This window comes from Clytia hemisphaerica, unplaced genomic scaffold (assembly GCF_902728285.1).
Source record: "Clytia hemisphaerica strain Z4C2 unplaced genomic scaffold, Clytia hemisphaerica genome assembly, whole genome shotgun sequence".
NCBI classification, from domain to species: domain Eukaryota; kingdom Metazoa; phylum Cnidaria; class Hydrozoa; order Leptothecata; family Clytiidae; genus Clytia; species Clytia hemisphaerica.
The window spans coordinates 3,011-18,554 of NW_027103425.1; the positions used below are offsets into that span (position 1 = coordinate 3,011).

General features: G+C 33.8%; 1 protein-coding gene across 1 annotated transcript; it reads left to right on the top strand.

Annotated features, from left to right (window-relative positions):
* Positions 1-3,012: 3,012 nt before the first annotated feature.
* Positions 3,013-9,362, top strand: LOC136797892 (epoxide hydrolase 4-like). Its single transcript, XM_067054470.1, has 6 exons — positions 3,013-3,405; positions 4,787-4,942; positions 6,662-6,777; positions 7,309-7,432; positions 7,903-8,020; positions 8,540-9,362. The coding sequence occupies exons 1-6, from the start codon at positions 3,057-3,059 to the stop codon at positions 8,676-8,678; spliced, it is 1,002 nt and encodes a 333-aa protein (XP_066910571.1). The 5' UTR covers positions 3,013-3,056; the 3' UTR covers positions 8,679-9,362.
* Positions 9,363-15,544: the final 6,182 nt, after the last annotated feature.

Below are 15,544 nucleotides of genomic sequence, written 5' to 3' on the forward strand. Positions count from 1 at the left end.
ATTTTGCCCTAATTAGTTTTTAGTGATGACTACATATTGCTGAAGTTTTCTTTTGAAATATAACACTTCACATTTCTCATATCAACAATCTGTGACGTGATATTTATTGATTGATTGGTAACTTTGGTACATGTATTTGTTTATGTTTGATTTTTTGTTTTAAAGACCAGCCTACAGCTCTGTCGAGGTAAGAAGATTGTTTGTTTTTGTTAGAGTGCCTTTTTTTCGGAACTGGGATTAGATTTTGCCATTCCCATTTAGGAGGATGAACACCAAGGAAGGTCTCATTACAGAACTGGAGTTTTTCTCTCGTTTTGGGCAATTTCCAAAATTCTGGAGGGAGACCATCGGAGCCTGGGGCTTTTCTGCTTTTCATTTGGTATGTGGCTCTGTATTCTTTTGAAAATAAGTCAGATGGTATTATATTCCATTGATCAAAAATTTTACGTATAGGATAAGGAGGAGCAGTCTGAAGGTTTTTGAAATGAGTTTCCTAACATTTAAGGCAGTTTTCTCCTTCAGTGAAGTTAACACTGTCAGCTTTTTGCCAGAAATTCTTTAGAAGATCCCATGCATGTTTTACTGAAGAGGATGATGCAGGTTGTTCAAAAATGATTTCAAGATGTTATTTATACGACATATGATGATTTTTCTTTTAAAATTCTTTGAATACGTGTATATTCCAACATACCATCTAAAAATTTCCAGAAATAGGACTAAAAATGAAAGCCCCCCAAAGAATGCTGAAAATTGCCAAAATGGAACCATTTCTTTTGATCCAAGAAAGATCATGATTTTTGGACCTACCCCGGTGGGGTAGAGGTCCTATTAATTAACCTGTGTTAGTTTGTCCGACTACGACTAAAAAAAGGGTTTTTAAGACTTTGTGAAAAATCCGATCGTTAATTTTTTCTGATTTTTTGTATGAAAGTTATGATGAATGATATCCTTATCATTATTGGTAAAAGATGGCTCAAGCAGATTGTCACAAAAAAAACTTTTCAGCTCATAAAACGAATATCTTTATCTATAAGAATCGCTATTTATAAACAATGTTCTTAGTCATATTATTTTTATTAGTTTTTTTAAAGATGAAAATGTAACGGTGAAAGGGCAATGGTTTGAGTTTTCTAGAAACACTTATTATTTTTCTTGGCTGAAAAACGAATCTTTATTTATAAGAATCACTATTTATAAGCATAGATCAATGTTCTTACCCAAATTTTTGGACCGTCCGTCTGTTACCAGCTTTTCTCGAGATTGGCTCATTAGTTTTTTCTGGTTTTTGGCACAAAGATGCAAATTGGCAATGCCCAAAATGTGACGGAGCCCGATTTTCGAAAAAAAATTATTTCCGGCCGAAAATGCCGGAAATATGCCGGAAAAACCGGTTTTTTGACATTTTCTCGAGATTTCATCATTAGTTTTTTCTGATTTTTTGCTTAAAGATGCGTATTAACAATGCCCAAAACATGACAGGGTCTGATTTTTGAGAAAAAATTTTTTCCAGCCGAAAATGCCGGAAATATGCCGGAAATCACCGTTTTTCTGAATTTTTATTAGACTCTTTCCTTATAATTGGTTGTTTTTTCATTCAAAAACATTATTAATGGCAATGCCCACCATCAAGCATGTTTCAATTTTAAATAAAATTGATTTTTGAAGCCGGAACTATTAAAAAATCGCCGGATCAACCTATATTCGCCGGAAAGACAGTATTTCTTGAATTTCTCGAGCTGTACTTTTAATATTGTTTTATGAAATTTTGCACACTGATGCAAGATGACAATACCTAAAATGTGACGGAGCCCGATTTTCGAAAAACATTTTTTTCTGGCTGAAAATGCCGGAAATATGCCGGAAAAACCAGTTTTTTGACATTTTCTCGCATTTTCATCCTTAGTTTTTTCTGATTTTTTGCAGAAAGATGCGTATGCGCAATACTCAAAACATGACAGAGTTCGATTTTTTGAGAAAATTTTTTTTCCGGCCGAAAATACCGGAAATCGCCGTTTTTGTTTTCTAGAAACCTTTATTAAGCTGTGCGTTTTTCTGATAGTGTATTGTTTTTATAAAGAAAAGCGTTTAATAACTTTTTTACTTTTTTTTTCAAAAGTCTTTTTCAATAGTATTGATAATTTCTACCAATAGATATGCTTTCATTTTATATATTTTTGTATTTTGACCAGTTATGTCTTATGTGTTTCATTGTTTCAATGTTCATTGGTTAGTTTTGGTAACCAGGTAGGTCCATAAAAGTATCACTTGTTATTTTTATGATTATTTTTTTCTAAAAGAAGAAAATCTCACGAGAGCGCAATTGTTTGAGTTTTCTAGAAACCTCATTTATAAAAAAGCTGTGCATTTTTCTGAAATTAGATTGTTCTTATAAAAAAATATAAAAAATTCAATAGTGTTGATAGTTTCTCCCGATAGATATGCCGTCATTATATTTTTTTGTATCTTGACCAGTTATGTCTTATATGTATCATTGTTTCAATGTTCATTGATTAGTTTTGATAACCAGGTAGGTCCATAAAAGTATCACTTGTTTCTTCTTCCAAGCTTTAAATTCTGAAAAACGTTAAATGCCCAAAATTGCCAATATATTTACAGCACTGATTGTAGATGTATGGAATGTCAAGTTTAGGAAAAGACTACCAGATTTGATTCATCATTTTTTAAACCAGTAATGATTAGAAAATATAGAGGAATAGTTTATTTTGTAGAAAATAAGTTAGTTTTCCACGAGTTACCATTGCTTATAAATTTGGAAGGTAATCAAGTAAAAGACATATCCACAATTTATAGCCATTGCTACCAGGAATAGGACTGAATCTTTTGATTTTACAAGGGAAATGAAATGAAATTTTGAGTTATGAATTCTTTGAACAGAAAGAACTTGCTTTGATTAGTTTTTTTTCACAGAAGCTACAGTTGCTGGGTCTCAAAATGGCTAAAATAAACTAAACTTGAGATATATGTAGTTTGCCTGTTGGATTTTAAAAGTATCCTAAATTATTTTCTAAATTTCAGGATACACTATAATCAAAAGAATGGCAGGGAAAAGCATTGTTGAAGTCATTATCAAATACATTTTGATAGTGATTTGCTCAACCTTTTATGTTGCCATCAGTGCGATTGGCTGGTTCAAGTCCAGAAATAAACCATCAAGACCTATCAATATGAAAGAAGAGCCAAGTATATTACAAGATCCTGCTCTCGGAAAACATGGTACTATCCGATTACCTGGACGTAATATTGAAATGCATTACGTTGCAAATGGTGAAAGATCAAAACCTTTGATGTTGCTTGTCCATGGTTTCCCAGAATTCTGGTATTCATGGCGTCATCAACTTGTAGAATTCTCCAAGGATTATTATACTGTTGCCATTGATATGACAGGTTTATTAAACATTTCTTTTCAATTATTGGACCTACCTCTGGGTGCCCCGGTGGAACAGCCGATTTTCGCAGGAAAAACGGTATTTCTTGAATTTCTTGAGCTGTACTTTATATTTTTTCATGAAATTTTGCACACTGATGCAAAATGTCAATACCTAAATTGTGACGAAGCCCGATTTTCGAAAAAAATTCATTTCCGGCCGAAAATGCCGGAAATATGCCGGAAAAACCGGTTTTTTGACATTTTCTCGAGATTTCATCATTAGTTTTTTCTGATTTTTTGCTTAAAGATGCGTATTAACAATGCCCAAAACATGACAGGGTCTGATTTTTGAGAAAAAAAATTTTTCCGGCGGAAAATGCCTGAAATATGCCGGAAATCGCTGTTTTTCTAGATTTTCACAGGACTTTTTCCTCAAAATTGATTGTTTTTTCATTCAAAAACATTATTAATAGCAATGCCCACCATCAAGCATGTTTTAATTTTCAATAAAATTGATTTTTGAAGCCGGAACTATTTTAAAAGTCGCCGGAACAACCTATTTTCGCCGGAAAGACAGTATTTCTTGAATTTCTCGAGCTGTACTTTATATTTTTTTATGAAATTTTGCACACTGACGCAATATGACAATACCTAAAATGTGACGGAGCCCGATTTTCGAAAAACATTTTTTTCCGGCTGAAAATGCCGGAAATATGCCGGAAAAACCAGTTTTTTGACATTTTCTCGCATTTTCATTTCATCAGAAAGATGCGTATTCGCAATACTCAAAACATGACCGAGTTTGTCTTTTGCGAAAAATTCTTTTCCGGTTGAAAATGCCGGGAATCGCCGTTTTTGCAGATTTTCATTGGATTTTTTCCTTATATTTCTATGTTTTTCACACAAAAACATTATTGATAACAATGCTCACCATCAAGCATGATTCAATTGTCAATAAAATTGATTTTTGCGACCAGAACTTTTTATTTATTTTTTCCCTACAACCCTTCCCTCTCCCCCTACCATCAATCAATGATGAATTTCTTGCGTTATGCATTTTCGCTAAACGCTATGTTTTCTGACTGATTTTTTTTCGTTTTTCTCCTTGCATTGCTATCTAACTTTCATCATCAGGTAGGTCCATTCAGCATTTAGCTTGTTTTTCTTTTGCTTTGACTCTACATTGTAAAACAATGCTCTATTCAAAAATATTCTTTATTTTAGCTAAAAATCGTGCTAGGACTGAGATTTTATGGACTGAGATAAAAGCTAGATAAAGTCTGTTTCGGGATAACAAATAATGTGAAATTGTAGCGCTATCTTTGCCAAAAATGTACAAAAAATTACTTGGCAAAAGTCAGTCGTCTAGATCAATTAGATCAATTTTATCCTTGATAGGTTATGGTGGTTCGACCATACCAAAAGATTTAGGACGTTACGATTCAGTTGAAATTGCAGAGGATATCAAAGAGTTTATTTTGGCGTTGGGTTATGAAAAATGTACCTTGGTGGCTCATGATTGGGGTGCAGCAGTTTCTTTTGTGGTTGCCAGCAGTAAGTCTAAAAGAACAAGTCTTTCATTTTGTTCTTCTTATACCTTTCTATAGTTTCTACACATAAAACCAACCTTACCAGGGGGGTCAGTGTACTAGAAGGCGGCATGTATGTGTACTACAAGGTATTTTTCAAAACTTGACACCCACTCACCCCTGAAGTACACCATACTACATGGAAAAATCCTATTTACTACAGGGTAGTACCTGGAAAAAAACCAAAACCACCCCATACCCTCCATTTACTACCGGTTACTACCTGGAAAAATCCAGAAAATTGAGAAACTTTTTTCAGGAAATTGGAAAATCAGGTATAAACATTTTTCCAAAAATCGGGAAATCGGGAAATCAGGAAACCTTTTTTTCGGAAAATCGGGAAATTGGGAAAACTTTTTTCCAAAAATCGGGAAATCGGGAAACCTTTTTTCGGAAAATCGGGAAATTGGGAAAACTTTTTTCCAAAAATCAGGAAATCGAGAAATCGGGAAACCTTTTTTTCGGAAAATTGGGAAATTGGGAAAACTTTTTTTCCAAAAATCAGAAAAACAGGAAAATGTTCTCAAAAATCCAAAATGCGTGAGAAATCAAAATTTTCAAAAATTACGTGAGACCATGTGGAAATGCATGAGTCTCACAACCAATGCGTGAGAGTTGACACCTCTAATGTACGAATGTTGAATGTTTGAATTCACATGTTCGAATGTTTACATTGACTCGATAAACCTTTATTTCAGTGGGATCTGGTAGGATTTCAATTCATTCCAAGAAGTTTGGAAGAATGGTCTTTGACAAACTTGGCTTGATCAATCTGTAATAGAACAACTTTGCATTTCGATTTTAGCAGATAAGTTCTGAACTAAAAAAAAATTATTTTTATTTCCACACTGTTAACATCGATTTTGGACCCAACACCTCTATTTTGGTACACAGGTAGTAAAAATCAAAATCGATTTTGGACCCACCACCCCAATTATAGCCAGACGATCTCAATCGAACGGAATCGACGATCGAACCAATCGAACCAAATCGAACGCAATCGACCGATTGAAATTCGATTGTCGAACGCAATCGAATCTCAATCGAACGTCAAAATTCTGGGTAATATTCGATTGGTTCGATTGTTGTTCGACTGGTTCGATCGACTGGTTCGATCGTCGATTCCATTCGATTGAGATCGTCTGGCTTTATTCTTGCAGCTTCCCAACATCCAAGCTCTCAAACATCACAAGCCGAATGAAATTAATTTCGATCTCCCGTAGAAATTATGCGATGAACAATCTGGGGGTCAATGAATCGACGATCGAACGCAATCGAACGCAATCGAACATCAATCGAACGCAATCGAACATCAATCGAACGCAATCGAATATCAATCGAATCTGAAAATTGCGGTAATATTCGATTGAGATTCGACTGCGTTCGACAATCGAATTTCAATCGGTCGATTGCGTTCGATTTGGTTCGACTGGTTCGATCGTCGATTCCGTTCGATTGAGATCGTCTGGTTATAGTACACAGGTAGTACATGACAAATTTTTTTCTCAAACACCCACCCACCCCAGGATACATGCTACCTTCTGGTACACTGACCCCGTTGACCTTACCTCAGAAACACGGATTTAAAGGAGTTGGAGATTATTTATCTTTTCATTCTTCATAAATCGGTTTTCGCTAGCTTAATTAACTAAAAAGTTGTAATAGTACAGTTTTAATTTTTTAGATTTCGGAGATGTTGTTGAGAAACTTATTATAATGAATGGTCCCAGTGGGCGTGGGATGGCTCGTTGTATGTCCTTTACTCAACTCCTCAAGTCCAGCTACATGTTCTTCTTTGCTGTAAGTCTTATTAAAGTATTTTTCACGGATTAGCCTACTAATATATTAGACAGTCATTCGATTGTTTTAAGGCTTGGCCATCTATGAACTAAACGGAACATTGGAAGCAGTGTGATTCGAACCGGTAACCCCTAGTTTGAGGTGACCACTCGGTCATTGCTCTAAAAACATTGTTAAGTTATTATACATTGATGGGCTGGACTCTTGTTGATAATTTTTCATACGCAGTATTTAAGTCTTTCAACCCTTTTAAGCTTCTCTTGCAACTTACCCAGGTTGATCCCCTTTTCATACACTTGAAAACCCGTCTTCGGTTAAAAAAAACCCCAAAAATCATTCAACCTCTATTATATGAAGTTAGACATGTTTTGGAAAAAAAGAATCAATAATGTAATAATACCATGCAATTGTTATATGTTTTTTCAGCTCAGCCAGGTGCTTTCATACTTTCTTTAGAACGCCACCGTATGACTCAAGGGAGGCTAAGACCTTACGTATGCTTGTTAAAATAACTCTTTCTTTCTCTATCAGGCACCATATCTTGCTGAATATGTTTTGGGACGTGATCAAAGTTCAGTATTGAAATTGTTCAACAAAGCAAGAAAAATGTTGACGGATGAAGAGATAGATGCTTACAGATACATGTTCACCAAGAGTAAGGTTTCTCTTTCAATAAATTCGTGTTAAGTCAATTATAAATGGAGTCGTGAAGAGGGGAAGAATAATTGTGGAAAGGAAAGATAAACTAATGTCTAAGAGTCTCAAAAATTGTGTTTTGATATTTTTTGTGTTTTTGTTAACTCTCTATAGCCAAATTATAGGTGAATTGAATGGAAAGAATCTCAAACCTTAATAAATGGGTTGGAAAATGAATATCCTTGGTGAGACAATAAAAAAAGAAAAACATTTTCACAAAAATTGATAAGACATAACATAACAAAAATTTCCCTGTTAGAAAATTTCCTGATTAACGAGTGGAGATGTTTACTAGGTACCCGAGAGCACTACATCTCCAGGTTTTGTTGAATAGCAGTTCGTGTTTAGTTTAAGAAGCCTGATCAAGTCGAGTAGTTAGAGATCAGTTTGACCCTTTTTGAAATTTTCTTTTCCTTTATACTCTTTTAGACGGATTTACTGGACCGTTGAATTATTATCGATTTGCTCTGTTGAGACGTGGTCGAACGGTTCAACGCGAAATCAAAGCACCGACGCTCATTATTTGGGGAACGGCTGATACTGCACTGTAAGTCTTTCTTCCGGATGAGAGGGAGTTTTCACATTGGTCATTTGAAGTAATAAAAAACTACTCGTTCTTTAGAAAAAGTAACGAAATTGTTTTATTACTGTTTAACGACCAACCAAATCAAATAAGAGCTTGTAAAAACTCCATCTCGTCCCCTTTCTTCTAACTAATCAAAATAATCTCTTTGGAAAACGCTTACATTTTTTATTTTTAACATTAGGAAACAGGTATATTTTCAATTCTTGACTTACCTCATCCTCCAACTAATCTGAATGAGATCATTAATTGTGAATCGTAAAAGTCAATAGAATAATGAAAACAGGAATCAATTGTTCAGCATAGAATATTGATAATTTGATAATGATACCTCGTTTTTGACTTATCCCATAAAAAGAGTGAATATTAAATGTAAAGGTTTTAAGCTTTTGAACCATTGAACCAGGATCCACCAAGGTTACTACTAGGTATTACTTGAAGAAGTCTCTGATAAAAGAATGCTTTCCATTTTGATTTTAAAAGGGGTAAAGAGGTCGCAGCGGCATCAGGAAAGGACTGCACAACATGTGAGATCAAATACATTGAAGGTTCAACACACTGGGTCAACCAAGAATTTCCCGATGAAGTGAACCGATTGATGCGTGATTATTTGAAATGCTGACGATAAAGATTAAATTATAAATACAAAAGTCACTTCAACGTTCATCCAACGTTTCACGAACATCACGGACGTGAAATTAATGTTGTTTTGACGTTGAGTATTTAAGATGGATGATCAAAATGAGAATCGAATTATTACCTTTGAATGATAGTCTGGCGGATTTCTAACTGTTTTGGCGGAAATCAGGTCTTAAGAATAGGTTATAATATAAAAAAAACTTTCTCAACCAAGGCACGAGTCATAGTTAAAAAAAGTGATATTTGGAACGATTTATTTTCTGAAAAATAATTATTACACTGTGCTCTTACAAATAAGGCAAAGATAATGTTAGGGTTAATGTTATAGGTAATTGATTGTTAAAAGCTCCATTTTGAAAAGCATTGAAAAATGTAATTCGCTAACCCATGCTAACCTATACAAACGGCTTTTTCTGGGAAAACGAAGCTATTGAGTTTAAAAAAGCCTCATGAGAAACTTTTTCTGTTGAGGATCAGGAAAATCAAAGTTCATTATAGAATGTTTGATGTTTTTTTTTTTTTTGTATCAGTTAGGTTTTTTTGTAGACGTGACAAATTCTAAATGCATCACATGTAAAAGATTTGGGTAAAAATGATTGTAAATTAACGTTTTGTAGATTTTTTGTTGTTTTTAAACTATGATATACGCAAGAATATTCACTCTGAATGTAATTCGTCATATGCTTCTCTTTCGGCACTGGTTCTGACTTCCGGGGGGGGGGTTATTGATTTCGAGCCGGAAAATCCAGTTGGGATAGAAAAAATAGCACAATATGTATATGTGGCAGTGAGGATTTGCTTATTCTCAGCGGGGACAAAAGTTAGGGTATAATTTTCCACTGGGCACGCACGATATTTTGGTCAACTTTTCCAAAGGGCTCCCAGTGGGTCTTGTTCACTGTTTGTGTACTTGGGAAGGTTCTTTTTTGTCTTTTCCACTTTAAATGAACGAAATTTAATGAATTATTATTAAGTATGTAACTTTGATATCTGCATATTTTCTCTTTTTGCACATTCAATGTCGTTTGTTTCGAATGGGCATAGGGGGGGGGGGAGATTTGCCTTTAGATATATCAACAAATAATTTTTGCTAATTTCCTAATTTTTGCTCCAATTAGCTTCACAAAAAATCCAATAACTTTTTGGACCTACCCCGGTGGAGGTCCTATAAATTAACCTATGTTTGTTCGTCCGTTCGTTCGTTCGTCTGTTACCAACTTATCTCAGGATTGAATCATAGGAATCTTTTGATTTTTGGTATAAAGGTGCAAAAATAATAGTGGTGGCCAAAATGTGACGGAGCCCAGTTTTCGAAAAAAACTTTTTCGGGCAAATTTGGGCCAAAAAATGGCTAAAAAACGGGTTTTTTGGACTTTATGAAAAATTAGATCATTAATTTTTTCTGATTTTTTTGCATGAAAGTAGGGTATCATCATAGGTAAAAGATGGCTTAAGCAGATTTTTGCAAAAAAAATTTGTTGGTTCAAAAACCGCATGTTTATCTATAAGAATCACTATTAATAAGCATACATCAATGATCTTTAGTCAAATTACTCAATTTTTTATGAGATAGATGTTTTTTTTTGCTCATGAGGGCTTACTTTTGAAGAATATGTGTGTTTAGACATGAAATTTTGGTTGCTTGGCGTGTTTTTATAGAAAACTGGCCAAATTCGATATTTTTTTATAAGCACATTATCAATTACTTTAGGTATTAGCTTTTCTCGAGGTTGGCTCTTTCATTCTTTATGATTTTTTGCACAAAGATGCATAATTATAAACCCTCGAATGTGACGGAGCCTGATTTTTGAAAAAAAATGTTTTGGGCAAATTTGGGCCAAAAAACGGCTAAGAAAGGGTTTTTTGGACTTTGTGAAATATTGGATCATTGTTTTTTTTCTGATTTTTTGCATGGAAGTAGATAAAATATGGCTCAAGCAGATTTTTGTAAAAAAATAATTTATTAGCTCAAAAAACGCATGTTTATCGATAACATGGGCCCCGGCGAGCCATCTTTGGAAAAAAAATGTCGCCCACCATGGTTGGGCGACTAAGAAAATTTTTCACTTTTTACACCCTCAAAACCTCGCTCAAAACACCTTAAAACAATATCTATTTGGGGAGAATAATAGTTTTTGTGGTTTCATTTGGTCTCAAACCAGCTTAAAAGAGTAACTCTTAAAAACGTATGACATGGTCTACCAAAAAGTGGGGGGGGGGCATGGACTCCCCGGCCCCCCCCCCCGTTGACGGGGCCCATGCGATAAGAACCACTATCAATAAGGATACATCAATGTTCTTAGTCAAATTACTCAATTTTTTGATGAGATAGATCTTTGTTTTGCTCACGAAGTCTTAAATATGAAAGAATATCTCAAGGGCATGAAATTTTGGTTTCTAAACGTTTTTTTCATAAGAAACAAACGACTAATTTTGATAGATCGTCACCATTTGTGTTCTGAATGATTGTTTAACGGTCATGCTCACGTAGATATCAATTACATATGTGTTAAATGCATAATCAGGTAGGTCCATAAAAGTATCTCGGGTGAAACAAGGCATGTCCCAAATATATTTTGCGTGACGCGCACCGCTTCCAATTATTCCTTAACGTTCATATATAGCTCAAAAGAATCATATCAACGAGAGGATTTCCAAAAGTGCTGGGTCAAAAATTTGCATTAAGCCAATCTCAAGATATCGGTCAAAAATTGATTTTGACGTTATAAAATACATCGAAAAAACACGTCATAAGTAATATTCAAATGACGTCATTATTGGAAAACAGCGATAACTTCAATTTTATTACAGTATGTGGCCCCCAAAACGGCGATCAAATTTGAAATTTCTCTCAAATCTAGAGGAAAAAAGATTTTACAAAAATTTTTGCTGCATGAAAACCTTTAACATCTCTACTTTATTTCCTGGTAGTTCTTTTTCAAAATTTTCAATTTCAACAATATTTTTCAATCGCTTAAAGATAGGTAGCTTTTTTCTAATGGCCCCCAAAACGGAGGTTTGAAATTTTAGCGATTTCTCGAGATATCTTTAAGATATGAATACAAAATTTTGACCATAGTTTTGAAATATGATTTAGAGGGTTTTGGGCATAAATTTATTTGATAAAATTTTTACAGTATACGCCTGGTTGTCAAAATGCAGGTTTGGGGCCCCCAAAACGGAGTTGTAGTTAAAATCAAATTATTAAGCCCAGGGGTAATACGGGGAAAAACTATGAACATATTTGTGTTTCCCCTTAAATTTACGACCCGATGGATGTAAAATTTATGATTTTTATGAAATATTTCAAGATTTTCGATATTGTCCAAACTGAAAATTTAGAGATTTTCAAAATGACAATTTTGATTTAACAACGTCTTAATCAAGTTTTTGAAAACAAATCTCTTTTGAAAATAGTTCCATTCATGTATGGAATAAGCTGTGAAAATTTTAGAAAAAAAGCTTAACTGAAACTGAAAATATTAAGCTTTAAAGATATTTTTCTCCTATGTTTTGCAAAAAAATGACAGAATTTGCCGTTTTTGCTGATTCAGCGAAAAATTTTATATATAATGTTGATTTTTTGCTATAAACTATTAACTCAAGGTGATAGGAATAGAATTCCAAGATTTTTTGCTTTTTCTCATATTTAGAATTTTCGGTTTTGTCAATGCTGATTCTAGGGCTCCAAAATACTGGTTGACCTTCAAGATGCTATATCTTATACCCAGCCTCTAAAGTCACTGATGTATTTGCATTTTCTGAACGGCATTAGGTGTAGAAAGTTTCCTATACCCCGTTTTCATAACTTATTTTCAATATCCAAGGAGCTAGAGTGAGCTATATGCAATTTTAACTAATTTTGGTGCTAAAATATTTCCTTTGGACGCAAATATGTTATTTTGAATCTGTCTCAAACCAGCAAAAACATGCTCATTTTTAAGTATAACCATCATTCTTTCAAAAACAAAAATCGTTTAATTCTGATAAATCTACAAGTCAGAATCTTAATTTTAATGAAAACCTCCGTTTTGGGGGCCGTCTCCGTTTTGGGGGCCATATACTGTAATGCAATCATCACCAAATTTTGACTGGAGTTGTAAATTAATGATTCTGAAATATTTGTTCAAAAATTTTCAGAAAATTTGAATGACGTCATTTGTTGTCGGGAAAAATTGAAATACGTCAAAAAATGCTGACGTCATCATGAAGTCAAAATTTTGCTTTGATTGTAGTAAGTTAATCGGAATTATCGCTTTTTTTCAATAATTACGTCATTTAAATTGTCTTTTTGACGTGTTTTTTGGATGTATTTTATAACGTCAAAATCAGTTTTTTGCCGATATCTTGAGATTGGCTTGATGTAAGTTTTTGACCCAGCACTTTTGGAAATCCTCTCGTTGATACGATTCTTTTGAGCTATATATGAAAGTTAATGAATAATGGGAAGCGGTGTGCGTCACGCAAAATATATTTGGGACATGCCTTGTTTCTCCCGAGATCACTTTTTCTATAAATGTTACAGAGGTCAGTGACCCCTCGTTGAAACGAGAAAAGATAGAGCTTTCCAATGAACCAAGTGACAGGGGTAGTTAAAAGTTGAAAATCGGCCTAAAGTGCCTAATTTTCGAAAAGTTAAAGCACAAAAAAAAATCCGAGTTAAAAAAGTACCAAATAGCCTCGAAAAGTTAAAGACACAAAAACCGAGTTAAAGTTTATCAAATAACACGAAAAAAACCAAAAAAATTTTGTGGTGGCCTCATTAAAACTGAAATTATGACGTCATACGCAAAATAACTCGGAAAAAATAAACTTGAGAAAAAAATAACTCGGGAATTCCAGGCCCCACAAAAAATATGCTTACCGTAAATCACCGATTATGCGCCCGGGCGCTTATTTAATTTTTCAGGCTCTGAGGGGGGCGCTTATTCAAGCGGGGCACTTATTTTTTTATTTCAGAAATTCGTATATCAACAAATTCGGAATCTGCTTAAACTTAACTTCAAAAAAGGATGAATAAAAGAAAAATCCAATTGAAAACTTCTATCATTTTATTCTTAATCTTTTTTTTCTTTTTAAGACAATATCTTATTCAATCAATAACAAGATTCGCAAATATGCGACAAAATATTTCCCAACAACAGCTTTTAAAATTGTAATTGAAATTATTTTCTAACGATGAAACAAAAATTCTTGTCCTTACTTCTTCTTATTCCTTAACTCTATCAATCACTGTAAATAAAGTTATCAAATAAATATACTATAGAAAAGAGAGTATTTTACAAATACACCTGATAAGAATTTTTTTCTTCGCACACGCACGCGGTGATAGGCGCGAGCGTAGCACGTATAGAGGTTGTTTACATCAAATTTCTCGAGCGATACTTTGTTAAATTAGTTTCCTTGTGGTAACATACGGAACGTTCGCGATAGATGATCTAGACATGTCCACGGACTTATAACCGGAGGACGGTCTTTTGGCTATCATCATGTTTCTTGCCTTTATATATTGTGTATCTGAATACTAGCTGGTCTCTCTGCCAGTTTTTTAGAGAAGTTCTAAGAAATTTTACTTCCCATCGACCGGGTCGTAGGTAAAATCTTAAATTAGGAATGTGAAATTTTGCTTCGTTTTCTTTTAGACCACCTCTCCATATCAAATATCTGAATTAATTAAGATTGAAGAATTCGCAGCGCTTTTTTTGGTTGCGTGGCCAAGGGGTACTGGAGACATTTATCTTCATCTTCATAATACTCTACATGTTATCGTATTGAAATCTTGCAAGTGGGCATACCCCCTAGAGACCCAACAGTAGCCCAAATTCTTTAAGCACAAATTAACTTTGGATGGATACATTTTTCAGCATCTATTTAACTTTATAAAATGGTATTTTTAATGATTTAACTCAAATTTTTCCAATTGGCGCTTTATCTAATTTTTGTGAATTTACTTTAGGTGCGGCGCGATATTAAAAGTTCAATTTAGTTTTCATATAAAAATTTCTTTTTTGTCTAAATAATAAATGAAAAAGGAAGCAGCACATAGAAGGGTAGACTTGTAAACAAGTCTGTAATTACTCTGGCTATAAGAACTATACAATAATAATAATAATAAAAAGTAAACTAAAAATGTACGTGCAAAAGGAGAATTACAGACTTGAAGCTTCTTCCACGCCTTTTTTTTCTTCAGCTAAAATCATAAGCTCAGACATACAGATTTCTGTATGTCAGGGCGTAGTGTTTGCGTTTATTTTCTTTCTTTAAAACAATTGTTCTTTTATTTCTATGGTCCTAAGTCAATGTTACTATGAAATAAAATTTAGTCAAAAAGTTGGATGGTTTCTCAAAAATCTAAAAAAAGTTGAAAAATTAAACAACGTTTTTTGAGGGAAGAAGCTTCTAGTCGTTGAAATTCAAAAAAGACACGCAACATCACTTTTTCGATGCTTTTTCTTTTGAGCTTGAATTTTTAGATAGTCTGTTTTCAACGGCTAGTTTACTAGTCTAATAGAAGGGTTAATAAATTTGTATGTAAATACGGATTATAAACATTGAATATTAATATCAAAAGAAAGAAAAATAATATCAAAGTAACTATTTTTTCTTCGATAGCCAGTTAACTGTCCTGGCAAAAATTTATTCCCCAAAGTTTTTAACATTTCACACTTGATTTTTAACTTTGAAATCCATCGTCCTTCATAAAGACTGGAATGGAGATTTCCGTTAATTCTTCTCAATTCATGATGTAATCTTTACACGGAAGACACGAAATAATACGGGCTAGTGGCAAAAGTCTTTTGTTATTTGCCACTAGTTCCGGGTTATCTCGGGTGCTTCCGTGGAAAAGAT